The following is a 25612-nucleotide window of genomic DNA, read 5'->3' on the forward strand; positions in this document are numbered from 1 at the left end:
CACCAACAAAGCTGACATTGCCCTTGTGGGGTAGAACCTCACTCAAGCCTTCCATCAAGGACTCTGGAGCTTTCTCCACTTGCTCCCTGCACTGCAGGAGGACAGGAGCTTTTTGCTCCTGGCCTCAAGAGGCAGAGATCACCCAATGCACATGGTGACACCTGAAGTAGCACACAGTAGCTTCTTACTCCAGAAATGCCACATTTTACCAGGTGCCAGCGCTGCCATCAGTATGTGTCTGATCAACATGATGCTGTACAACCATTTCCTAACACTCTTGACTTCTGCAAACTCCTAAACTTCAGCCTCAGACTTCAGTAACCATCCTCCAATGCTCAGAACCTCATCACACAGATGAGACTCAGTCAGTCCTGTGTATGCACCCAAGGAGCAAGCTCCTTTATACACAGTCTGAATTGTATGACCTATGAAGTCTCAGCAGGTCGGCAGAAGGGGTGGAAGAAGGTTTCATACTCACACAGCTTAACCTCTGAATTTCTCCTTGATTCACTTGCCTAACAGTCCTCCTTTTCTTCCGCAGCTCACTGGACTCCTTTCTGAACATCCCACGAAAGCTCATTGTACGCACAGGAATTCAAGCACCGAGCAAATCTCTCTGTACAAAAAGCGCTGCTCCTTCAACCGCTTTCCTTCCGCAGCTTCAGCGCGACAACTGGAAGCTGCGTGTGCTGCTCAAGGGGGAAGTGTGCCTAGAGCTTACTTGCTGTATCCACAGTAACTGACCAGAAAGAAGAAGAAAACCAGCCATAACTCATTTCTTCCTGTGAATAATCTTCGGCAATTAAGGCCAGAGCGTCTTGGTAAACCATAAGCACGCCCAGCCCCTGCCCCCAATACAAATCAAAATAGGAAGTTGTAGAAAAAAAGCCTTGCAACTGAACACCAATCTTAACTCTCAAAACCATTCACATCCTTTCTTCTCAGCACCCTCCCCAGTTTAAAAGCCAAACCGGCTGCACCTCATGCGCACATATGTCTGCAAGCTACATAAAGCCATAATTCTGGGAACAACCCCCCTCCTGCCAAGCCCCTCAGAGTCCCACCACAGACCATGCAACAGGTTCTGCTTAGAGTCACCTCTGGTTCTGGGCCAAGGTAGCAGTTCCCCTTTCAAAGTGGTGTGAAACATCGGTAAGAGGAAGCACCCTGAAAATCCCTAAGTCTGCAGGCAGTTAGCAAAAGGGGAAAAGAGAAATTTAGACATTAATATCCAAAATCAATTTTGGGCTTGTCAAAACCTGGGTCTAGAAGAGTTTGGCACCTGCCAGCTAAGAAAATTCACTGTGAGCTTCAACCTTACTCCCACCACAGGTGAGAGTGTAGCCGACAGACAGAGCCTGTTCCCCAGATAACACTCACTAGGGCAACCACAACAGCAACCCCATCCCACGGAGGAGCAAGCACAGTAGCCTCCACACCTTGCTACCCCATGCAGGGACAATCACAGCAGACTCAGTGTCTCAGAACACGGGAGCAGTGACCCCAGCAATCAAATATCCTCACTTAAGGTAGGAGACTCGCCCACTGCTCAGTTCTCTGAAGGCTGGCAGGGCACAAAGGTCTTTCAGACTGAACAAACCTCCTCAGTGCCCACACATGAGTGTGCACACACAGAGACCCTTTTCTTCTCCTTTGTTCCAGCTGAGGATCCATCCTGCTGCAGCAGCAAAGCTGCATTCCCCTGTGCACATAGTCCTTGTGTGGCATGCACTAGTGCTTTGTTATTTTTACTTGGAGAAATTGATAGTTTTTCTGCTTTTTATTGTGGATTTTTTTGCATCTTTTTTACAATTTGTTGCAATTAAATACTCTGCCAAGCAAGCTCAGATCTGCAACTGTACCCCAAGTGCAATTTCTTTTTCTTAAAAGCAAATCATTCTGAGTTGTACAAACTCTGTCATGCATTTTTCATCATTAGTAACATTTGATCCAAACTAATAAACCTCTGCAAAACATCCATATAATTGTTCCACATACAGTGGCATCAAGCCCAGCATCAGCAGAGGGGAAATCTCATGAAATTAACAAGGGCAAGGGCAAGTCCTGCACCTGGAGAGGAATAACCCCCAGCATCAGTACAGGTTAGGGGTTGACCTACTGGAAAGCAGCTCTGCAAAGAAAGACCTGGGAGTAGTGGTGGACAAGTTCCCCACGAGCCCACATTGTGCCCTCACAGCCAAGAAGGCCTGGGAGGTATTAAGACATGTGTGAGCAACAGGGAGAGAGAGAGAGGTACTCCTCTCCCTCTACTCTGCTCCAATGAGGCCACATCTGGAATACTGGGTCCAGTTTTGGGCTCCTCAGTCCAAGAGATACAGGGAACTATTGGAGCATCTCTCTGACAAGGAAAGGCTGAGACACCTGGGAATGTTTAGCCTCAAGAAGATCAGACTGAGATGGAAATTTATCAATGCTCATCAATATCTAAAGGGCAGGGGGACAAGAGGATATGGGGGCAGACTCTTGTCAGGGGTGCCCAGTGACAGGACAAGGGGTAATGGACACAAACTGTAACCCAAGAGGTTCCATCTGAATGGGAGGAAAAACTTTCTGTGAGGGTGCCGGAGCCCAGAGATGTTGTGGAGTCTCTCTCTCCAGAGAGATTTCAGACCTGCATGGACACTGTGATCCTGGGCGAGCTACTTTAGCACAGGGATTGGACTAGATGACCTGCAGAGGTCCTTTCCAACCCCCACTGTGCTGAGTTTCTGTATGATTTTGTGCCTGACCAGAGCACTACAAAACAAGAAATTGTGCTGAAGACTTTTCTTCCCTCTTCCACAGTTAAAATACGGTGCAACTTCATGATTTTAAACCTTGTATCTTCATTGTCTTCCTCATTTAGCTTTGCCTCATTTAGCTTTGCGACTGCTTAAGACCTATTTCATTGTACTCCTGCTGCATGGTGAAAAGCACCTGTGTCTGGCACTAGAACACAGAAAAGAGAACCAAACCCCTTTGCCAAGGTATGCAGACATTTCAAGTAGCTACTGCTACAGCACTGCAACATTAACCAAGCTGGAATCACCCTTGTTTTCTTTCAAACCACCACATTATCTACACTGAGTCCCAAGTGCCTCTCATAGAATACACTGAACACAGATGCCAAGACAAGAGGTCCTTGCCAGAACTTTACATTTAATGCTGAATCCATCAGCTGACAACTTCAGGCAGCTATCAGCTCTGAGAGGCTCTTTGACCTCCTTTCTGTAGCTGTCCCACAGACTGAGCTAACCTCCACCTTCCCCCTCCTTGGGAAGGCTCTCCCCCAGCTTCCCGCCTCCAGCAGCGCTGAGGATCGATTCCAGGGTGTCCTCTACACCATGATAAGGATCACCACTGCTTCCTGAAAATATAATGAAGTTGTGTTACTCCCAAATAATACAAAAGATGAACTGATGTTCAAGTTTCCAGCTGGTCCTTATCCAATTTACTCCACTGAGTATCTTTTGTCCAAAGGATTATCATTCCTGCTATTATTAAAGCTCATTTATTTCTATATCTCTGACAGCCAGTTTTTTAGGCTCTATGCTAAAGGCACTGAACATTGTATTTTCTCAACCCCAAGGCATTAGAAAGTTGAAGGAATGAAATAAATAAGCTACAGTATTTTCACAGAAATATAAATAGAGCAAATAGTAAACAACTGCAAGGAAAGATTCCCCATTCTTAGATCTGTTTTTGAATGCAACTCCCTCTCAAATTGTAACAGGCAAAAACATCACCAGTTCAATGTCTCATAACAATAAAATCATAGAATCATTTTGGTTCAAGAAGACTTTTATGAAGTTCAAACATTAACCCAGCACTGCCAGGTCACCACTAAACCATGTCCTTCAGCAACACAACCACACAGCTTGTAAACCCCTCCAAGGATGCAGACTCCCCCAATGCCCTAGGCAGCCTGCTCTAGGGCTTGGTAACCCTTTCTGGGAAGCAACTCTTCCTCATGTCCAAACTAAGCCTTCCCTGGCACAACTTGAGCCCATTTCTTCTTGTCCTATCAGTTGTTACATGTGAGGAGAGTCCACCCCCTCCTTCACTACAACCTCCTTTCTGGCCTGTAGCAGAAGAACCAAGCAAATCTCATTAGCATCAGTGTGACTATAAAAGAATTCATCATTTTCTCTCAAAGCCTTCCCTGTCTCCTCAATTAAAGGCATCGAGTATTTACGATGGCCATAAAATCGGTTATGCTAATATAAATAAAACTCCAGTTCTCTTTTACATTCAGCACTACTACAGGGTGAGAAGTATTATCCTTATCCCAACAAGAGAGCCACAGGGAATCCACCAGCCTTGGTTTACATTTGTGAACTGCAGTATCCAATTCGTAAGTCAAAATAAGGATGCTGAAGAACTTAATGAAATACCCAGGCAGTTCAGTGCTTAATTGCCCTCTGCTCTGCTGCCTGGGCTGAACATTTTCATCTATTCCCAGTATTATGAAGAAACTTATTAATTTCTAGATAGGAAAAATACCATTTGCTATCTCTGCTCCTGTTATGGAGTAGTGATGCATTATTCCCTTTGCCTCCAAGCCACTAGCAGTCAGGTTTCTGATAGGGGTCACGGGTTCTTTAATAATTTTATTCTCTTTCCTAGAGATTCTGTCAAACTTAATTTATTTCCCTCTCAGATCTATTCACTGTCATTGATTTCAGTCTGAATGTATTATATGCAGCAATATGTAAAAATGTACTGCTGGACAAATCTAATCCACTCCTGCAGTATGTCATCAAATCACTGGAAAATGGATTTTACTTTGCTAGCAGCCATGTGAAGGCACAAAAATTTAGCTCCTAAAGCACACATCTTCAGTTAACATCAGAGGCACTCCAAACAGGCTGAGTATTTGAGTTTCTGTGCAGCAAATACTGCATTCATTGCACTGTCCTTCTAAAATGTTGTCATAGTTTCATAGTTTCATAGTTTCATTCAGGGTTGGAAGGGACCACAAGGATCATCTAGTTCCAATCCCCCTGCCATGGGCAGGGACACCCCACACTAGATCAGGCTGGACAGAGCCTCATCCAGCCTGCTCTTAAACACCCCCAGGGATGGGGCCTCGACCACCCCCCTGGACAACCCATTCCAGGGTCTCACCACTCTCATGGTGAAGAACCTCCTCCTCACATCCAGCCTGAATCTCCCCACCTCCAGCTTCATTCCATTCCCCCTAGTCCTATCACTACCTGAGATCCTGAGAAGTCCTTCCCCAGCCTTCCTGTAGGCCCCCTTCAGATACTGGAAGGCCACAATTAGGTCACCTCGGAGCCTTCTCTTCTGCAGACTGAACAGCCCCAACTCCTTCAGTCTGTCCTCATAGGAGAGGTGCTCCAGCCCTCTGATCATCCTCGTGGCCCTTCTCTGGACACGTTCCAGCACCTCCACATCCCTCTTGTAATAGGGGCTCCAGAACTGGACACAGTACTCCAGGTGGGGTCTCACCAGGGCTGAGTAGAGGGGGAGGATCACCTCCCTCGACCTGCTGGCCACACTTCTCCTGATGCAGCCCAGGATCTGATTGGCTTTGCGGGCTGCAAGTGCACACTGAGAGCTCATGTTGAGCTTTTTGTCCACCAGCACCCCCAAGTCTCTCTCCTCAGGGCTACCCTCCAGCCAGTCATCTGTCAGCTCCCACCAAGAATGATGGAAAGATGATGTTTTGGCTAGCTACACTGGCTTTATTTGTTGTGTTGTGTTCAAATTTAAAAGGAAAACAAAAATAATAAATCACACAAAAAGACCAAATTCATAGCAAGTTTCAGGGCATGACTGCTTCCCTTCAACACAGGGTTTCTATCCAGGAACAATGCTGGCACATACAAAGAGAGTGTAGGTTGAAGACATCACCTTGACTTATGCCCGTGTATATCTGAAGCAACCTTCTGCAGAGTCACTCTGGTATTGAACCAACTAGGAGCAAATTACATTGTTCTTTGAGAAATATGACTCCACTGAGGTCTAACAACTTAAGCTGAAGCATCACTACTTGCATACTACCTCGGTGTGGAGTCATCTGAACAGCTGACACTTGCATTTTGCCTTCAAATCCATACAGCCAGCTCTGAGCAGGCAAAGTGCTGGGAATCCATCACAGTGAAAACAACCCCAGCACACAAGCTGAGCTCCCAAGCAACACAGCCTTGCATAAATTCCCATGGAAAGAAGCTGCTTACATCTGTCAGAGCTCTGCTAAGAGGTCTTTGCAGACAAGAGACCCCGATGTCAGTGACTCCACCAATGTCAATCTATCTCTTTTCTTCCTGGCCTGACAGCATGCTGATCTCAGCAATTCCTTCCTCTGTGCCTTCACCCTCCCTTCATGCCCCAGATTTTAGTGCACTCACACAGAACAGATCTGTAAGAGGTTGTTGGATCTCTGTGCCCTGACTTGAAGGCTAAAACACACCATCCAGCTGAGTTGATGGTGTTGGGAGTCCTCCCCAGACTGCCCTTGACAGGTTCGGTGCATTGCCAGACCCTATAAGGTTCTTCTGTGGCTGAAGGTTCCACAGCTCCCAGCTTGATCTCACACCTAGCACTCAAGGGCCCTCACAGCTCACAGATTTCATCACATCAAAATGGCCCTGTAAGAACTCACAAGAATTTGCTGATAACGTCCACACTCCAAAAGCCACTTACTGCCCCTCTCCTTATTCTACAGCTCCTAAAACACATCTTGCTGTTCTCCCACTTAGAAAGCAGGCTCAGGGGAACCAGCAGCCATCTCTCCCTTTCCCACAGCATGGGAAAACTGCTCTGCCTTGGCACAGTCCTATTTCTACTAGCTAATCCCATGTGAACATAGACACAAGAGCAGCATGATTCCAGAAGTTTTCCAAGCTGGAAATCCACCCACACCTGGCATGACTGTAATAGATTCCCTTGTCACCAGATAGAGATGACCTTGGAGAGCCTGTTAATGCAACCCCAAAGGCCTTCAGGTATGGCCACACAGCCAGTATCACAGATCTTTATCTTTGTAGTCCTTCCTTATCTACCCTCTCAGCCCTCTGGAGATAGCAAGCACTGGGAGAGCAAGAAGAGTGGGGTGCTGCTAGTGTGCCATGGAACTGGTCTCCTCCTGGCAAGGGGCCCTGTTACAGGGGAGAGCTGCAGACTCACATCAGCATAACAGAGTACAACCTTTTGTTCCAGGTATCCTTGCCCAGGCTGGACAGAAATAGGGCTACACTTATTCTCTTTAGTAAGTAAAATGTTGCCCCTTACATCAGCAAACAGGTTGGGAGAAGAACCTTCCCATTAGCCACACTGTCCTGCTGGTAGGCAAAAAAGCAAAACACACAATTACTCGAGTGTCTTTTTTAGACACTTTTTCAATTGGGAAAATTCAGTCAAACATCAACCTTTAGTTTTCATCTGCTTGGGTTGGAATCAGTGCCTGATCACAAACCACAGTGATGAAGTGCCACAAAAGGTGATTAAATAATTTAATAATCTAAATGTAGTACCTCCAGACACATCGATGATGATGTTATTTTGGCTTCTGCTGCAGGCTTTTCTGACTGTAGCTCCATTATTTGCTATTCACCTCTATGCTACATTGCAGAAACTACTTTTCTTTACCAGGAAAAGCTCAGATCAGACATCTGCTTTGTCAAGAGAATCCACATTTTCACCCCATTTTCCAGGCAAAGTAACTGAAGCAAAAGGAGGTCAGGCTACTTGCTCATTTACTCAAGGTCACAATCAACATCTGCAGTGCTATCACATTGATATAAGACATCCTGGGATCCTCCTCACTGTTGGGTTTTGTTTTTCCCCAAGTACTAAAATACACTCCCCTCTCTGAAGAGTGACTGTATGACCATTACTGTGTTGGGTACCACATACTTGTAATACATATTCAGGGTTACATATTCCTGTACACACTCTTCTATGGCTTGTGGACATCTTAAAAGGCTAAGAAAGCAACTGCATGTAATACTTCATCACCTGGATCCTATCACAGAAAGCTAAATAATGGCATTTTGAAAGAGAGAAAAAGCACACTACCTACAAAAGCACATAGGCAGGATTATTCTAGGAAGAAAAAAAAAGCAATGAAATCTAAACCCTGCAGGCCAGATTTTCATTAAGTTTGGTGTGTGGGAAAAAAAGAAAGGATTCCTTTAGCATTCCTAGTCTTGCACTGATCTCTCAGAACACAGAAAGCAGAATAGTGTAGTCTAAGAGGTAGTGCCAACACCTGACAGGGTGCTCCTCACTCTGACCTAACTTTCTGTACACCCAGAGAACTGTTTCCCCTTTCCAGGCTTTGCATTTAATTTCTCAATTAAAACCTGTTAATCCTAACTGAGAGTTATAATTTGATTTGTGATCATCCACTTCCTGTAAGTCTGGTTTGAATTGCACGAGGCACTAAAGCCCTCCCAAGAAGCTGCTACAGAACTCCGCTATCCAACAACAGATTAAAAAGCCAAACTCATTTCTGGTTTTTCAGCAGGCTGGAAAGCAGGACCAAAACAATGTCATTCTCAACACAGCAAAGCTGCTCCAAGCTTCCAGGTCCCAGCCACGGCAAGACAGGGAGCTGAAACATAGTAATTCCTCTTCCTTCACCTCCCCCAGATGGTTTACTTCAACAGGATGAGCTTAAGCCACTATTCCTGCCCTCGTGTTACTCCCCACTCCCACGTCTTTCTCTTGGTAGCCAACAGGCAAACAAGCCCTTGCACCTTCATCCTTGCCTTATCAAAACCTAAACTGGTGATTGACAACCTGACTGTACCACAAGGGGGGTGTGAATCTGGAAATTATGAGGGTTTGTTTAATTTTGAGGGGTGTTTTTTGTTGGCTTGTTTGTGGGGTTTGGTTGGTTGGGCTTTGGTTTTGCCTGTTTGCTTTTAAATTTGGAAGCCTTGGGAGGTATTTTTTTAACTTCACAATTCTGGAAAGTCCAGAAAATTCCCTCTTATTGTAGAAAGAGCTGGAAAATCCTGACTGTGATTTTTATGAAGCACCACTTGAGCTGGATATAAAAGAATTGGTCAGGAAATCGGGAGCTAAGAGGTTAAATTCTGATTTCCCACAAAGGCACACCACAGCCAGGCACAAGCAAGTGCCAGGAAAGGCTGTGGATGGGAAATAAAGCAGAGTTTGCTGCAGTTCCTCCTCACTCAGCTCCTTGTTCTGCCTGGAACACTGCAGACACAGTCTGGCTCAAGGAGCAAATCCTTTTGTGAGAGTATTTCCAAGAAATACAGTTGTCTTTTCAATGCATTTTATGAAAAGCAGCGTTTAGCCACCAATCTAGATCCTTTCTCCAGGCTCATGTAACTTCAAATTGCCTTTGATTTCATTGAAGAAGATTTAAAAAAAGGGAAAACCAGTCCCCACTCACTCGGGATGTGCAAGAGCTTTTGGCAGCTTAAACCCAGTGGAAACCAGTACAAAGTTTTATGTCAACTCATCTCTCCAACATCTCACTTGGGCAGGCCCTTTTTGGTGCATGCTTCAAGAACTGGATTTTTTGTATAGTGAAAACACTTTAGACTTACATTTTCTTAACTGATATTTACAGTTCCAATTAGATGCAGAGAAGTAAGGCAACAACGTATTGGTGCAGCTCCAGGCTTGGATTCGTTTTTATCTTTTATATAAACAGCAAAATTAAGGATGTGTCAGCGAACATTTCCAGCCAGTTCTTCAGTTCAAACCACATCCAGGAGGTTTCTCTACATTTCCATATATTCTGCTAAAACATTTAGTATTTAGACAAGTGTTTGACTCTCTGTCAGAGCTGCTTGCTTGAGGGCATTCTGAACAAAAGCAGGAGATGATGTACAAACACTCCCATCATGAGTCTTTCCCTAACTGGCATCTATGCTATGCTGTTAGCAGAAACAAAAGCAGGTGCTACAAGGGGCAAATGGTCACCAAGGAGAATCAGTTACATCAGGAAGAACAAAATACATGAAGTGCCTTAAATATTGGAAAATGCATTCAGGGAGTCATTTTGGTTGGAAGAGCTCTTTAAGATCATCAAGTCCAACCACTAACCCAGCACTGCCAGGTCACCACTAAACCATGTCCCTTAGCACCACAGCTACAAGGCTTTAAAATCCCTTTAGGGATGGGGATTCCATCACATCCTTGGGCAGCCTGTTCTGGGGTTTGACAACCCTTTAGGGAAGAAATTGTTCCTCATGTCTGACCTAAACCTCTCCTGGCACAAATCTAGATGTTTTTCTCTTGCCCTATCACTGTTCATTGAAAGTCTGCATAGAAACAACAAATGTTTCCTACTGGATATACCAGATTCAAGGCTGGAATTACTTTCCCTGTATCTTCCACACATGTTGCTCACACTGATCTGAAGGACATGTTCTGGAGCACATGCCTAACACCTGGGAGCAGGCAGCCCACGAGGGACTTGGCTTTCCCCATAACAGGCCAGTTAAAAGATAAAAGGAATCCAACTGCAAGGTTGTAAGGCCAAAGGAACTGGACATTGCTGACAACAGAGAAGCTTTTAGATAACTGCTTGGATGACTGCACCTCCTCAAGGGCAGTGCCCTCTCTTCAAATCAGAGCTAATGGTGGTCAATAGCCAGAGGAACTCAAGCACTGCAGAAGCCAAACCAGAGTCACAGTCTGAATAAGCAAATCCAGGCACAAGAGCCAGCTGGCTGGTGGAGAGAGTGAATAGGCATCTGGATGGATGCTCGGTGCTGGCTGCTTTTTCCAGGGAGCTCTAGGGAGATGAGAAAAGGCTCCTTAAGCATGTGGGAGAATGGGTTAAAGACAGGGAAAGAGCTATGGCACTGAAAAGAAAGATCAAGCCACAAGTACCCAAAAGTAAAAAAAAAAATAGGCTCAATTCCAAGCTCCATTTCTCCCAAGAATTTGTCCTTCTCTGTAATCCCATTAAGATCAGATGGCCTATAGAGATAGCTTCAATGTGTGTTTGCACAGGATTTACTCACAGAGGAAACATCTCCAAAAGGACAGTGGAGCAGCTGGTTCCAGGAACCTACATTTCAGTAATTAATCTCTTCTCTGGTCAGGCTTTCTCTCTGAGAGAGCTAATTTTAGCATCTAAGTCACAACCTGTGGAAAACATTAAGGTAACACCACACTGAAAGTTACAAGTGATTGGTGACATGATGTTCAACTCCCAACTTGCCAGTTTCACAGCTAACCACCAACTGATCCAGCAAGGTCTCACACATTTTCCACTCTTAACCTCATGATTTCTTTTGCAGAGAAACACAGAAACAGCACAGAATTACACTTTTGATTCATTTTACTTCAAACCCTTATCCTGATGGATATGCACATGGAATCACAAAATGGTTTGGGTTGGAAAGGACTTTAAAGATTATCTAGTTCCAACCTTCCTGACACGGGCAGGGACACATCATAATATAGACCAGGCTGCTCAAAGCCCCATCCAACCTTGCTTTGAATACTTCCAGGCTTAGAGTCTCTGCAATCTCTCTGGGCAACCTGCTCCAGTGCCTCATCACCCTCAAGGGGAAGAATTTCTTCCTAAAATCTGTTGTAAATCCAGACTCTTACAGTTTGAAGTCATTACCCCTTGTCCTATCACTACACGCCTTTGTAACAAGTCCCCGTCCACCTATTCTGCAGGCCCCCTTAAAACACTGGAAGGCTGCTAGGAGACCTCCCTGAAGCCTTCTCCATGATGAATAACCCCAACTCTCTCAGCCTTGTTCACAGGAGAGGTGCTCCAGCCCTCTCCATGTATAACCAAGAATTGATTCTGGCCATCTCATCTCCCAACACGTACCAATGCTAATGGAAAGAAAATGAGCACAGCAGCTGACAGATGAGAAGGGAGGAAAAACAAACACCAAAGGCCTGAAGCGTTCAATTCAATTGGTTCCATACCCTGTACTTGGAGTGATCCCTGAGGCAGAAACAAGCCTGACAAACATCACAATGGCTATTTTTTCCATCAAAACCCACACATGCAGAATCTATTCTGTTTTAAGCTGACCACAAATTGGCAATAATTATTAACAGACTGCAATTGCAGAAGTAAGACACTGCACACAAATTCCTTCTGTTTAGACAGAACATTACATTTTGTTCTGAAGAGGCATCAAATTAACAGGATGAAAATGTTCATTTTTTTATAATAGGTATTTACTTACAGAGTTCCCCAAATTTAATATAAGAATCCTGGCAGGACTGAAATAACTGAGACCCAGAACAACAATGGATTCTATTTCTTTCTAGCAGGGAATGTATGCATGGACGTACAGCTAACACACCTTAGCACAGGAGACCATGGTCCATGCTCTGAGCCAGCTGCAGCTGGACGGCACTTAGAACAACGCCCCAAGCTGATATCAGAGCCTTCCCACCCAAAACATCCTGCAGTATTCAAGTAACATGCTTTTTGGGGCTGAATTCTCATCCTTTCTCCACCACGGCATTGCTCATTCCAGTCACTAATTGAGGCTGGAAGGATTAATTATTCAAGGAAAGGATTCACAATATAAAAGAGCAGGAACTGCTCATCATTTCCTAGACACTCCATCTTCCTTAGCTCCAAACACTCTGAAGAAGACACCGAGCCTGTTTCTGCCCTCCTGACACCACAGCAATGCCATGAAAAGAGTTCAGTTACTCGAGTACTTTGGCAAAGAATTCATTTCTTATTTCACTCACAAGAGCAGAGCTGCCAGTTGGTAGCAGCTGGCAGGCTCCACTACGCTGAAATGTTGTTTAGCCTCTGAAATTAAATCCTGCATCCTGCCCTTTGCTAACCTTGCTTGGGTTAAATGACCATCAAAACCACTTACCTGTGGTTGTCCAGATCCTCTTAAGCTACACAAGTTATCATGACCTGGAAACAGAGGCTGGATACGGATTCACCCGCACATTTGCTATAGTCATCTAAGAGTCATGAAGTGGTGATGGCTTTCATCAAAAGCTTGTGATTCAGGAAATGTCATCTACAACTCAGACTCTCTTGAGAGTTCATAGAAGTCAGGTGGCAACTTCCCTGGGGTGCACAGAGAAGGCAGAAATCACCAGTGCTGGCCACACGGGGTTATTTATACCACACAGCAATCACCCTGCTTGCTGCACTCCCAGCATCTCAATTTATCTTCCTGAGGGTGGAATGATTCAGCAGCTGCTCTTAAGTGAAATGGCTCCCTCTGCCCTGTGCCATGCTATCCTATTTTCCCGGCCAGAGAGGTTACTGAGCAACAAACATCTTCCACATGCATTAAAACCAAATGCTTCTGATATGAATGAAGTGTGGAGATAAAGACTCACATAGATCTCTTCATCTCTCATGAGCAATGAAACTGTACAAGGCTTTTTTCTGAAATGTGGTGATCTATTCTGATCTGTTTAAACTAGGTTTAGACCAGTACATTATGATGGCAGTTGTAAAGAAGAAACTTCATGGAAGTGAAGAAACATCACAAACAGCTCTCTCACGCTCCATTCAGATTTGCAGCCACCCCCAGGAGGGGAATGGATTGATTGAATTTATCCTGAAGTCCAAGCAGAAGATGTTTTCCACTTTTGGAGGGAAGGAAGGGGTGGAAGAAGGGCAACAGAAGTAGCAACATCTGTAGGAAGAGCTATACTCAAAAAATCCCAAAGCTTTTGACACGAGCAAGGAGGGAGGAAAAAAAAGCAGTATCAGAGTATCTCAGTGTGTCAACATCGAGCAGTAGTGGCTTGTCCTCAGAAATCAAACCATACTGAAATTTAACAGCAGTGTGCCTAATGAATTTCAAATGAGAAGAAACAGCATTTTCCACTTGGCTTCTCTCATCACTGAGCTTCTCCTCTCTCACATGCTGCCTTTTCCACAAACAGGTCTCCTCCCCACCCTGCCTCTCCCAACAGCTCTTAGTTTGGCAGCCCTGTGGGCTGGCCAGCATTCTCACAAAGCCCCAAGTTCTTTACAGCTCCCATCCCCACTCACTGAACTCTTACTGGTCACAGTTATTTCCAAGCTAAATCAATATCCCCCATGTTTGTAGCCAAAGGCCTGAAATGGACTCTGGACTGAGCTAAATGTATTTAAATCCAGCTCAGCTTTCCTTGGGAGGATTCTGTAGCTACAACAGCAGGAAAACACAGCCCAGCCTGGCCCTCAGTGAAGCAGCCAGCAGTGAGATAATGTCAGCGAGAGGAAGGGCTGAGGACTGGCACCATTCTCTTAAAGCATGACTTTAAATTGCTAGTCTTTTACATGCTTCTTGAGGCAGCTGTAGCTCACCATACTCAGCAGAAGAGAACCAGACTACCAGAACCTGGGCCAACAGCAGTGTGCACACATTAAACGGTGCTGCCACCACCCAGCCTGAGGCTCTCCAGCTGCTGTGGCTGCTTCAGCCACATGCACACTGGTAACACTGTGCAAACACCCAGGATGCAGTGGAGCATGAAGCAATGCAGCTGGATTTCAGCATCCTGCTAGCTCATACTCTGCCCTGGAGTACTGACTGGGTCCAGTTCTGGGTTCCCCAGTTCACGAGACACAGGGAATTACTGGAGAGAGTCCAGTGGAGGCCACAAAGATTCTGAGGGGACTGGAGAATCTCTCTGAACAGGAAAGGCTCAGAATCCTGGGTCTGTTTAGCCTGGAGAAGCCTGAGAGGGGATCTTATGAATAGCTAAAGGGCAGGGGTCAAGAGGATGGGGCCAGACTCTTTTCAGTGGTGCCCAGTGGCAGGACAAGGGGCAATGAGCACAAACTGGAACCCAGCAGGTTCCATCTGAATATGAAGGAAAACTTCTTTCCTGTGAGAGTGCTGGAGCCCTGGACCAAGCTGGCCAGAGAGGTTATAGAGTTTCCTTCTACAGAGGGACTCCAAAACCATCTGGACATTGTGATCCTATGCAACCTGCTCTGGGTGACCCTTCCTTAGCATGGGGATAGGACTAGATTTCCAGAGGTCACTTTCAACCCCCACCACGCTGGAATTCTGTTTGCACTGTTCTGAACCGTCTCCAGTGAGCGATAGACAGCAACACCACTCATGGAGATGTGCTTCTGGAATGGAACTTGAGCAGCATGAGAGGACATAAGATGCTGAAGATGCACATAAATACCAGAGAATGCCTCTGAATACATACCTGAAGGCTGCTGATCACAAATACATGCACACACACATACATATATAAAAAAATGTTTTGTATTTCCATCCAACACTACACTGTCTGCAGACAACCTTGACCCGAACACCTCCACCAAATTCTGTGTTTCAGAACAAGAAACACATTTCAAAGCATCTTCTTGAAGTCTCCAGAAGTTCAAAGATATCACTGTGGTTATTTTAGATAGTTCATCCAGAGCCTAGCATTTCGTACTCAAATCTATCTTCATCTCTTTATTCTTGCCCAAGGTTTATCTTTTCCTTATCATTTGTTCAAGTATTTAATAATGTGCTAAAGACAGGAAAGCAGATAAACAGAAATGCAAGATCTGCAGTCATGTCTGGTTTGGTGTCTGAGGACATGACACCATGTGAGTAACTTAAGGTTCCTACAACCATAGCTCACCCAGCTCCAAAACCCCAGACCAGTGAGGTCGTTGGGATTTTCCTCTTCCCTCCGTGGGACTGGAACACTTGGGAGACAAAAACAAAAGAGGAAGGTCCAAAAAGCAAAATGATTGAGGGAACCATGGAAAACTGGTATTTGGTACAGCCCAGCAAAGCTAGAGCTGAGGAGAACTGCAGACAAATGGAGCATGAGTGCCTAGATCTGGTTATAAATGTGCTTATTACACAGAGCAGCAGGGCTGCCGATGGCCACAGCCTGAGACACTCAAGTATTTGGGGGTGGGGGGGTGTTGGGGTTTTTGTATATACTTGGTTTTTCTCTTTACCTTCTTAGCTTTAACCAAGGCTACTTTGCCTTTCCACGGGTCAATTTTCTCCTCTTCTGAGAGGCATTTTGCATATACATCTTGAAGAGTGATTTTAGGCAAATGTATAAAACCACAAATTCTTCACAAAGCTCTCCCAAGGACTGTTGCTTACAGAGGCTTCTCTGTGGCCCCTGAGGTATGCATTGCTTACAAAAATAAGTAATCAAACCACAGAATACCAGGTTGGGAGGCAAAGGATCATCTGGTCCGACCTTCACATAAATAACTTGCTTAAAGAAATAGCTTGCTGCTCTTGAAAAATAAATAAATAAATGAATTCCTCTTATGTAGGAGGATGTTTTCTTTGGTTTGAGTCCATGTTCTTCAGAAGCTGTCATAAGAATTTGGTTAACAGATTCATAATGATTTCATTCCACATACTGTCACACTACACATGCTGCTGCAATGCTAATCAGAAGTGAAAGCAAAACAAAATGCTCAGAGCACTAAAGTCCGATGGAGAGGACTTGCTCAGTAGAAAGAGGCTGGTTTGAAGGCCACCTCTTTTTCAACCATATGCATAGTTTAAATGTGACTGCAACACTCTGCAATATGAACACAGACCCACATCTAGGGTTTGCTCTCCTCTAATTACAAAACTACACCCAGAGCCATAGCTGCTGCCTGAACTGGTGAAAATATTTTGTGCACCACTTATTACACTGCCTCTTTACACTCTAGTGTTACTAATTTATTCCAACATTGCCTTGTTTCTCTTCCTACTGTGGTCAAGTGACAAGGTAGAAAAGAAATTGGTTAAGGTTAAATAAAACTACATATGATAGAATCCCAGCATAGTGGGATGCAAATTATCTAGTCCCTGCTAAAGTGGGGTCACCCAGAGCAGGTTGACCAGGATCACAATGTCCAGACGAGTTTGGAATCATTCTAGAGAAGGACACTCTACAACCTCTCTGGCCAGCCTGGTCCAGTCCTTCAGCACCCTCTCAGGAAACAAATTTTTCCTCATAGTCATATGGAACCTTCTGTGCTCCAGTTTGTGCCTGATGTCCCTTGTGCTGTCCCAGGGCACCACTGAAAAGAGTCTGGTTCACCCTCTCGACTCTCACCTTTTGACTAGTCATAAGATCCCCTCTCAGTCTTCTCCAGGCTAAACAGCCCCAGGTCTCTAAGTCTTTCCTCATTGCAGAGATGCTCCCATCCCCTCACAATCTCTGTAGCAGCTTCCACTGACTCTCTGCAGCAGTTCCCCGCCTCCTAAATTGAGGAGCACATAACTGGACACAGTACTGCAGAAGTGGCCTCATTAGGGCAGAGTAGAGGGGAAAGAAGAACCTCCTCATCTGCTGGCTGGATTCTGCTTAATGCACCCCAGGAGACCATTGACCTTCTTGACTGTAAGGGCACATTGCTGGCTCATGGGGAACTTTTTGTCCACAACACCACATATGTTTATTGTTGCTTAAAAATGTCTTATTAAACACTTGAAGCTTCTGAGTTGAGCTGCAAGATATTAATGTTTTGAATATTTCTGGTGAACTGCAGAGCCCTGGCCAGCCTGGCTTTCCAAGGACATCAGAGGAAGACAGACAGCTTGTTTCTCTTCCTAGAGCTGACCTCTAAAAGCTGCTGAAAGTCCTCTGTATTTGGGCACTCACAGACACATTCCCAATGACAAAACCCACAAGCTGCAAGTCAGAGATCTTGAAATCCTTGCTTGTCTTCTACTGATAGCTCTTAGCAAGCACAGGGTACACATTTTCAGTAGGTAAATGCATGAAAATGAGGAGATGAGTGCACTGAGTTACTTAAACAAGAAAGACAAAATTAACTCATATTAACAAGGAACACAATTTTGGAGGTGAACTTCATTATTAGATGATGAAAAACTCTCAGATTTCTTGCTTTTAACTGCTTTTGGAAGACTAAAACTTCAGTTACAAACTAAGCAGCCATCCTGCAACTTGGCCACAGGGGAGGTTATAGAATCACAGAGTTGTTTTGGTTGGAAGAGGCCATCACTTAGAACTGTTAACCCAGCGCTGTCATGTTATCACTAAACCATGTCCCTCAGCACCACATTTACATGTCTTTTAAATCCCTCCAGGGATGGGAACTCCACCACTTCCCTGGCAGCCCCTGCCAGGGCTTGACAACTCTTTTGGGGAATCATCTTAATGTCTAACCTAAACCTCCCCTGGCACAGCATGAGGCCTTTTATTCTTATCCTATTGCTTGTCACTTGGGAGAAGAGACCAGCCTCCACCTTGCTCCAATCTCTTCAGGTAGTTGTAGACATTCCTCCAGCCTCCTTCTCTCCAACAACAGACAACTCCAGATCCCTCAGCTGCTCCTCACAAGACTTTTACTCTAGACCCTTCACCAGCTTCTTTGGACACACTCCAGCATCTTAATGTCCTTCTTGGAGTGAGGACCCCAAAACTGAACAACAGTATTTGTGGTGCAGCCTCACCAGTGCCAAATACAGAGGGATAATCATTGCTGGCTACACTATTCCTGATACAGTCCAGGATGCTGTTGGCTTCCTGGGCACCTGGGTACATGCTGGCTCATCTTCAGCCAGCTTTCAACCAACACTCCCAGGTTCTTTTCCACTAGACAGCTTCCCAGTGACTCTTACCTTCCACACAAATCTCAACTGCTGCTGTTCATAATAAATCACACAAAAAAAACCAACACAGAGTGACCTACTAGATAAAGCTCAACTTCTTTTCAAGGCACAAGTCACAAAGGCAAAGCATCATCCTAAATGTCAGTGCCCTCACTTCAAACACCAAACAACTCCACATAACCCCATGAACTAAAGTGTCTTCCTTCAGGCAGCTTTCTCCTTTTTCTTGCAGAAACAGCACAGAGAGTCATTTGCATTCTCTCAATGTAGGCTTTTGATATCTCAAACCTCACCATCTCATGGCCTGATTTTAAAAACATAGTCTTGTGTCAACCAAAACAGATATCCTCCCAAAGGTACAAAAAACCAAGACAGTCTGTTAAATGCAGAGCCACTGATGACATTGATTTGACTCATACATCTAGTCAGAGATTGTTTGGGTACTCATTTTGCACATCCCTGGCAACTCCCAGCATTGTGCCCAAGAGAAGATCATAGAATCACAGAATCAATAAGGTTGGAAATGACCTCAGAGATCATCAAGTCCAACTTATCACCCAACACTTCATGACTAACTAAACCATGGCTTCAAGTGCCACGTCCAGTCCCCTCTTGAACACCTCCAGGGTCAGTGACTCCACCACCTCCCTGGGCAAATGACATACAACAGCCATTGACAGAGAATTTCAAGTGTTCCTTTTAACATCTCTCCCTTCTCTATAGGTACAGCCAAGGCACAGAGCTGATTATTAATCTGTCTGGCCCATGGAAAACCTCAGATTTCTAAACTGGCAAAGTTTCTGTGAATGAAGGCATCATCATTACTTCCTGTAAGGACAAGATGCTAGAAACCCCTGCTGCAATGCCTGAAGGTTTCATATGTGATTCATAGGTGGTTGTTAAGCAATAGCTGGAAGCTGTACTTGGGTCTCCTCCCTTTCTTTTCTCCTGGAGTGCCCCCAGAGCATCTTCTGCTTGGAAAGCTACTGGCAAAAGCACTGAAGAACACTGACTGAAGAATATTGTGCAAGGATGTTTCTCTTCAGAGATTACAAGAGAAAATGGGGCACATCTATGGAGCTGTATACCTAGTGGAGGTATTTCAGGGTAGGCTGCTGTTCTCCCTGCCTCAGGACTGCCTTTTGTTATCAAGGAAATACAGAGATTTTACTTTTGCTTCCCAAGGGACAGGCAAACTGCAAAGAACATGAAGGAGAGCCTAGGGACTTAAAAGAGCCATTTGAGGAGAAGGCATAGCCTATTTATCTCCTGAATTCCTCAGTGCTGAAAACTAACCCCCTCAGCAGGGAGCCTACAGCCAGTGGCACATCAGCTACAAAGAGGAGTATCACCGCATCTGAAGGCAAGGAAAGATAGAATGCCTGATCTTCAGGTGACAGAAACCCACAGCTACTGATGATTGCAGCCACATGTCAGTGTACTTCAGATGTTCTGCATTCTGGGATTTCCTGAGCACTCTTCTCTGGGCACTCCAATCACTCATTGCTCTCAGACATGAAAACTCAGTAATCTCAGTGGGCTCAGTTTAGCTTCCAGCAGCTGCAGAATCTGCACAGTGACACTGTGACCTAAATACTCTTGTTTGTCTACATAGATGTCTTCACTCTGCTATCCAGACATAAACTTTAATGACCTGCAACAGATCAAGGGGAAAAATCATCATCTCTTAGGACAGTAACACATGTTTTATGAGGCCCAGGTAGCCTCCAGCCCTATCTATCATGCTGGTCTCACAAGTGAATTCTGGTGGAAATGGGATCAACCTTTTATGTCATTTTCTTCTCAACTCACCTTGGTTTTCACATCATTACCAAGCTTAACTGCAAAGCTCAGTTGCAAATTATTTTAGATAGTTACACAAGTAATTTCTTCTAAATGAAAAGGCACAGTAATAATATGCATCTAGAAAAGAAAGAAAGATGTCTGAGGGCAGACCTTTTTCCCAAGCCATCCCCTGCCCAGCAGCTCTCTTCTGAATACCTGCCTGCACCTACTCCACCCTTAGGACAGGGCTGAACCACTCATTCTTCTCATCTCAAAGGGAGAGAAAACCCACAGATCTCCTGGGGAAGGGCAGCCTTTGGAAAGGACAACCATCAGTGCACTAACTGTTGCTGTAGAATACATAAAGCCCCCATAGTTACAATGGGTGGATGTGTTTGAGACCATGAAGGATCCTTGAAAGCCCACATGTAGTAGCAGGCAACAGATCACCTGACCACCTCTCCCTTGGGTATCCCCAGCTCTGCAGGGTAGTGGACAGCTTCCACTGCTCCTCCCACACTGTGGTCTCACCTCTCCAAGAGCCCAGGGATCTTTCCTGCAGCTCTTGGGGCCCTACTCTCCTAGGATTTACAACTCAAAGAATGGCAACTGGAGCTGCTGGTAACTGCCTCCAGGTACAGCAAGGTTGGCACACAGTCTGCTGCCATGATACTCAAGACCTTTTCTTCAAGGAGTGAATCAAGCTGAATACATGATCCATACATAGACATGCTGGAATTTCTTCCAGATCCTTCTCATTTCATTATACTTGAATTCACTACCAGGAAGGGGATGTTTATGTCTTTAAATGTTCTTGAGGTCATTTATTTAACCATTAAGTGGAAAAAAAAACACAACAAAAGAAACAAGCAAGAAAAACAAACCAAAAACCAAGAGATTGTTTTAGAGATACTGGATGTAAAAGCAAAAGAAGCTTAAACATCTGCTTCACAGTGATGAAATACCTCCTCTTCCTCCAGGTAACACTCTCAGCTGACACATACAGCAAGGCTTGGACTGGGTCTCAGCTGCTAGAGTTGCCATGACTGCACCACACACCTCCCCATGGCAGCAATGGTCTATTCAAACCACCACTAAATCTCATGACAGATACTAAATATTCTAATGGTACCATCACCCACTTACAACTAAGTTACTCCCCTGTGTGATACAAGAGGGTACCAGGGGGGTATGCTTTACACCTCACCATGACATACTTTATATTAAAACCCAATTTTTACCACTCAAATGATACACACAAGCACCATGCCAGCTGGAAAAAAACCTCTATTTACAGTGTCTTGTTGGTATTTTTATCATGTGATAAATTATCATCACCTCAGGGTTCTGGAAACACCATACATGTGTTTAGCAAAGAGGAGCAGTAAATGTATTCCTTGTTCTGAAACACTGATTTGTAGTGAGGAACAATCCCACCACTCATTCCTGATAAATCCATAGTGCTTATTATATCCCCACTACAAAAACCAACCAACCAAACAAAATAACCCCCCACCAAACATTTGTATTCAGGAAGAACGTGACCCTTGCCCACCAAGTGCTTTTCAAGCCCCCCCTTAAGAACTCACTAACCAGAAAGCAGTGATCCAGCAAACATTTCACTGGTGCTAACAGTTTGCAGCAAGGATAAATGAGGCTTTATCTGCCTATAAACTTGATATAAATTCCAACTGCATCCTGGGTGAAAGTTAAGGCTTTTTGGTTTGTTTCCTTTGGCTTCGGTTTTGTTTTGGGGATGAACAGACTCAGTAAACATTTCCTCAGCTATCTGCTCTTTGGAATTCCCAGTCTGAAATAAAACAGGACCAGTGCTGCTTATCTCACAAGTAGCATCAAAACATCATCAACAATTAAGTAACAGCACATTCACTTTATAGAGAGCTTGTGTGTAGTTGTAAGCTTCACCTATAAAGTAGCATTTCAGCTTTGCTGGGCAACAGAGACAGCAAATCTATCAGCAAACTAACCCACAGTGATAAACAGCCTGTCAGTGCCCTTGCTCTACAGAGTTAAAAGAAAAAAACAATCAGCCAACATCTGTAATAACCATTCTGTCACCACTCTCTGCCAATTAAAGGATTCCATACCATTATGATGAGGGTCCTGGGTCTGCTCATTTCCTCATCGCTATCCAGTGGCAGAATTTCATGTGACAACTCCTCTCGCCGCCGTCGCCTGCAGATATGTGGACAGTTCCTCTGTACCACAGAACGAAAGGCTTGGAGCAGAACAATGCTGGCAGCACAACCCATATCTGCATCCTGAAGCCTAGAAAATAACTTCTATGTTTATGCTGTGTTGGAAAAACAGTGGCTCCTTGTCCCTGAAAACAGCCTACAGTGCAGCTGCAGCCAGCTCGCTCTCCAATCCCTTCCTTCAGCTCGGATCATCTGATCACAACCAAATCGCCTGGATGCAGGCAGAGGAAAGATTTGATCCGCTGAAACTGAAACACACGCAATATTACGATGCTCTTCTCTCTCCCCCCTCCCCTCCCTGCTTCTGAATTCACATGAGGAAATGTGCTCCCTCTCTCCTACACCCAGCCACCTCCGCTGATTCCAGCTGCGTGGAACTGAGAGTATTAAAATTCCGAGATCAGAAGAGCCAGCTGTTCATTAAACGCAGCATCTGCAACAACTGGCACTATCCATTGCAATACCCTCCGAAAACAAAGTCATGTGCAGCAAAAGTACCAACATCTGGAAAGTTCTTAGCTCTCATTATCAACACTGATAGGTTTAAAACACTTCACCTTAGGGTGTTTTGCCACGGGAGGGGGGAGTGGGGGGAAGGAAGAGAGAGAGAGAGAGAGACATTTAAACTCACTAAGGGATTTGGGCTTGAATCATTTCACTTCTTGCTGTTTCCTGCAGCACTGAGAGCTCATTTGAGTTGTAAATGTAACGAGTGGTAAAAACCACGCAGAAATCTGGCCTGCTTCACCCAGTTCATGCTAAAATAGCCAGGGCTCAATGAGAAACAGCAGCGTGCAGCTCCAAAATGCCTTTCAACAGAACAGTCGTTGTGTGTTCCCACACATGCCTGCCTTCGGAGGAGTACAGCTTTACAGCGACATGGGAGACCAGCTGAGAAGGGTCCCTGCTGGCAGGGTCTCACATGGAATCAAACACCAGAAACCTTCCGAGGAGGGTAAGAAGGAAGTGCTACAGTGCTCCATCAGTCGGGATCCAGGCGGGGAGAAGCAGCTGCCAGCAGCCAGTAGTCACAACTCACCTCCCTGACTCCTGCCTGACAAATCATTCCAGGAGCAGGCAGGGTTGGATACTCAGCAATCACATGGGTGACCTGGAAACCCAGTGAGCACTCATGGTCCAGAGTGTAAGATAATAGCACTTGAGAGGAAGTTAGCACTAAAAATAGCCACAGAAAATGGATTTCTCTTACACGTTAGGAAAGCTAAGAATTTCCAGGAGGGTTTCCAAAGAGGCTCTTTTTAAGCTAATATGTCTAACTTTATTATGTGTGCACCCAAACCCATATTTGCCTTGTGTCACAGGGCTTTCATTTCTAATGACAGCCTTGAGAGTTTGATCCTCAGTTCCCACAGGGGCACAAGCAACCCTAAAGTGTCTGTGAATGAGACCTTTGTAAATAACATTGCTCCACACAATCTCCATCAGGAATGGAACAGAAAACATTCCTTGAAAATACTTCTGGGCTTGATTAGGGTTTAATTGTTCAGTGATGTGTACAAGACACCATCATTTTAATTAAAGCATGTACTAGAGGAGCTAAATCCTTAACTTTTGTGCTCAACAAAATCATTGCCATTGTTTCTTGCCGAGGTTTCTTTAGGGGAAGCTGCTTTGAGTGCATACACACACAGCCAGCAGCACCGGCAGGCGCTGCAGAAACTCACCTGCACCTCTGTCAAGGCACCTTGCCAGCTCTTAGCCCTCAGATCTCACTGGGCACGGACCTACACATGCCTACACAATGCCCCTCACTATCCATGGCACACCACACATAGGGTCCTCATGTTAATTAACCTATTAATGCAAATTAACCAGTTTGGCTTCTCTAACACAATTACAACAGCACAGTAGCATGGTTGGATCCGATGCCATCCATTGTTCCCGATATCCTTTACATTTCCATCACTCCTCTGCCTCCTCCAGAACCATGACTGGCACCTTGGGCACACCAAGGATACGCTTGGCAACTGGGAGACCCACATTCCTACTGTAACTCCACCAGCAGCAATACAGGCCTGAATAAAGTCTGCAGCTGGCTGTTAAGGCAACTGCTTTGATACCTTGGGGGCTGCCAACGCATCTCCTGTCTGTACAGCATCATGTTCTCCTCACCAGTGCTCAGCTGGGAGACCTGGCAGAGATTTTTATCAGATCCAGTTTCCATGGCACAAGCCAACACTGCTGCACACACACACACAGAGAACAGCACCCCAGGGCTTGATCCAAAGCTTCCCTCTCAGTGAAGAATCCCATTCACTTCAGTGATCTTTGGATCAAACTATTCTCTGCCAGTGGCCCAAGTGACTTCATTACAATTATTTGTAGATTAAGCTATTATTAGATACAAGGAGGAATGACATAATGTTGGCACTTCATCTCTTAGGAGAGAAAAATGACACTTAGTCCAAAAACAAGGAAACTGACAAGCCAAAGCTAGCTAAAAGTAGCCTCCAGGCCTTGGGCAAAAATCAAGAACTGAACAAACATAACGCTCAGGGGAACAGAAACCACGGAAGAGCTAAAAGCCCCTTCTGTTTTCAGGAGATCTCATGGAAGCACAAGCTATCACTGGAAAGGAAAACCCCCAGCCCCTTAAAATTGCCTGGACACATCGACAGTATCAACAGCTTTGTTGTTCAAATGTTGGATCTCATTAGCATACATTATGCTCATACACCACTGGTAGCATTGGTTACTCTTACAGTGAAACATCAGCAATATTTTGTGTTAATTAGCACTTTAATCCAGAAGCTGAATTCAGTGAAACCTCCTGGGAAGCAAAATCCTCCTTTGTGCAAGCAGCTCCTTAATTCCCCATTACCAAAGCTCTGGCAACAGTGCTGGGCTAAGGAATAGCCACGCTGGAAGCCATTCACCACCCACGCTCACTCCAGCTTTAACCACCACTTCTTTCAGCTCTGCTGAGTCTAACACCAACATGGTTTACAGGAACAGGCTGGGAAGCAGAACACTAAAGGTAGCTCAATGAGAAAAAAAACAAACACAAATCCCCAAACACATAAAAAAGAATTGGAGAGGCCAGATGGCTGTTTTAGCCCAGATGACTTTGGT

At 44.9% G+C, this 25612-nt stretch overlaps 1 protein-coding gene across 7 annotated transcripts in view; it reads right to left on the minus strand.

Moving 5' to 3' along the window:
* Window positions 1-25612, minus strand: part of DOCK10 (dedicator of cytokinesis 10) — a 161090-nt gene that overhangs the window by 113866 nt on the left and 21612 nt on the right. For 3 of the 7 annotated variants that reach the window (XM_068145504.1, XM_068145509.1, XM_068145503.1), the window contains exon 1: window positions 22409-22735. The exons of 2 other annotated variants lie outside the window; for them this stretch is intronic. In XM_068145504.1, the coding sequence (XP_068001605.1) occupies window positions 22409-22573 (165 nt within the window). In that variant the 5' untranslated portion in view covers window positions 22574-22735. Of the gene's footprint in view, window positions 1-478; window positions 733-22408; window positions 22736-25612 lie in introns of those variants that run through there. 2 more of the 7 variants (XM_068145505.1, XM_068145508.1) reach the window with 2 other exon arrangements.

The sequence above is a fragment of the Melanerpes formicivorus genome, unplaced genomic scaffold, assembly GCF_026170545.1.
Source record: "Melanerpes formicivorus ecotype bairdi unplaced genomic scaffold, bMelFor1.0.p_v2 SCAF_12, whole genome shotgun sequence".
In the NCBI taxonomy this organism is placed as follows: domain Eukaryota; kingdom Metazoa; phylum Chordata; class Aves; order Piciformes; family Picidae; genus Melanerpes; species Melanerpes formicivorus.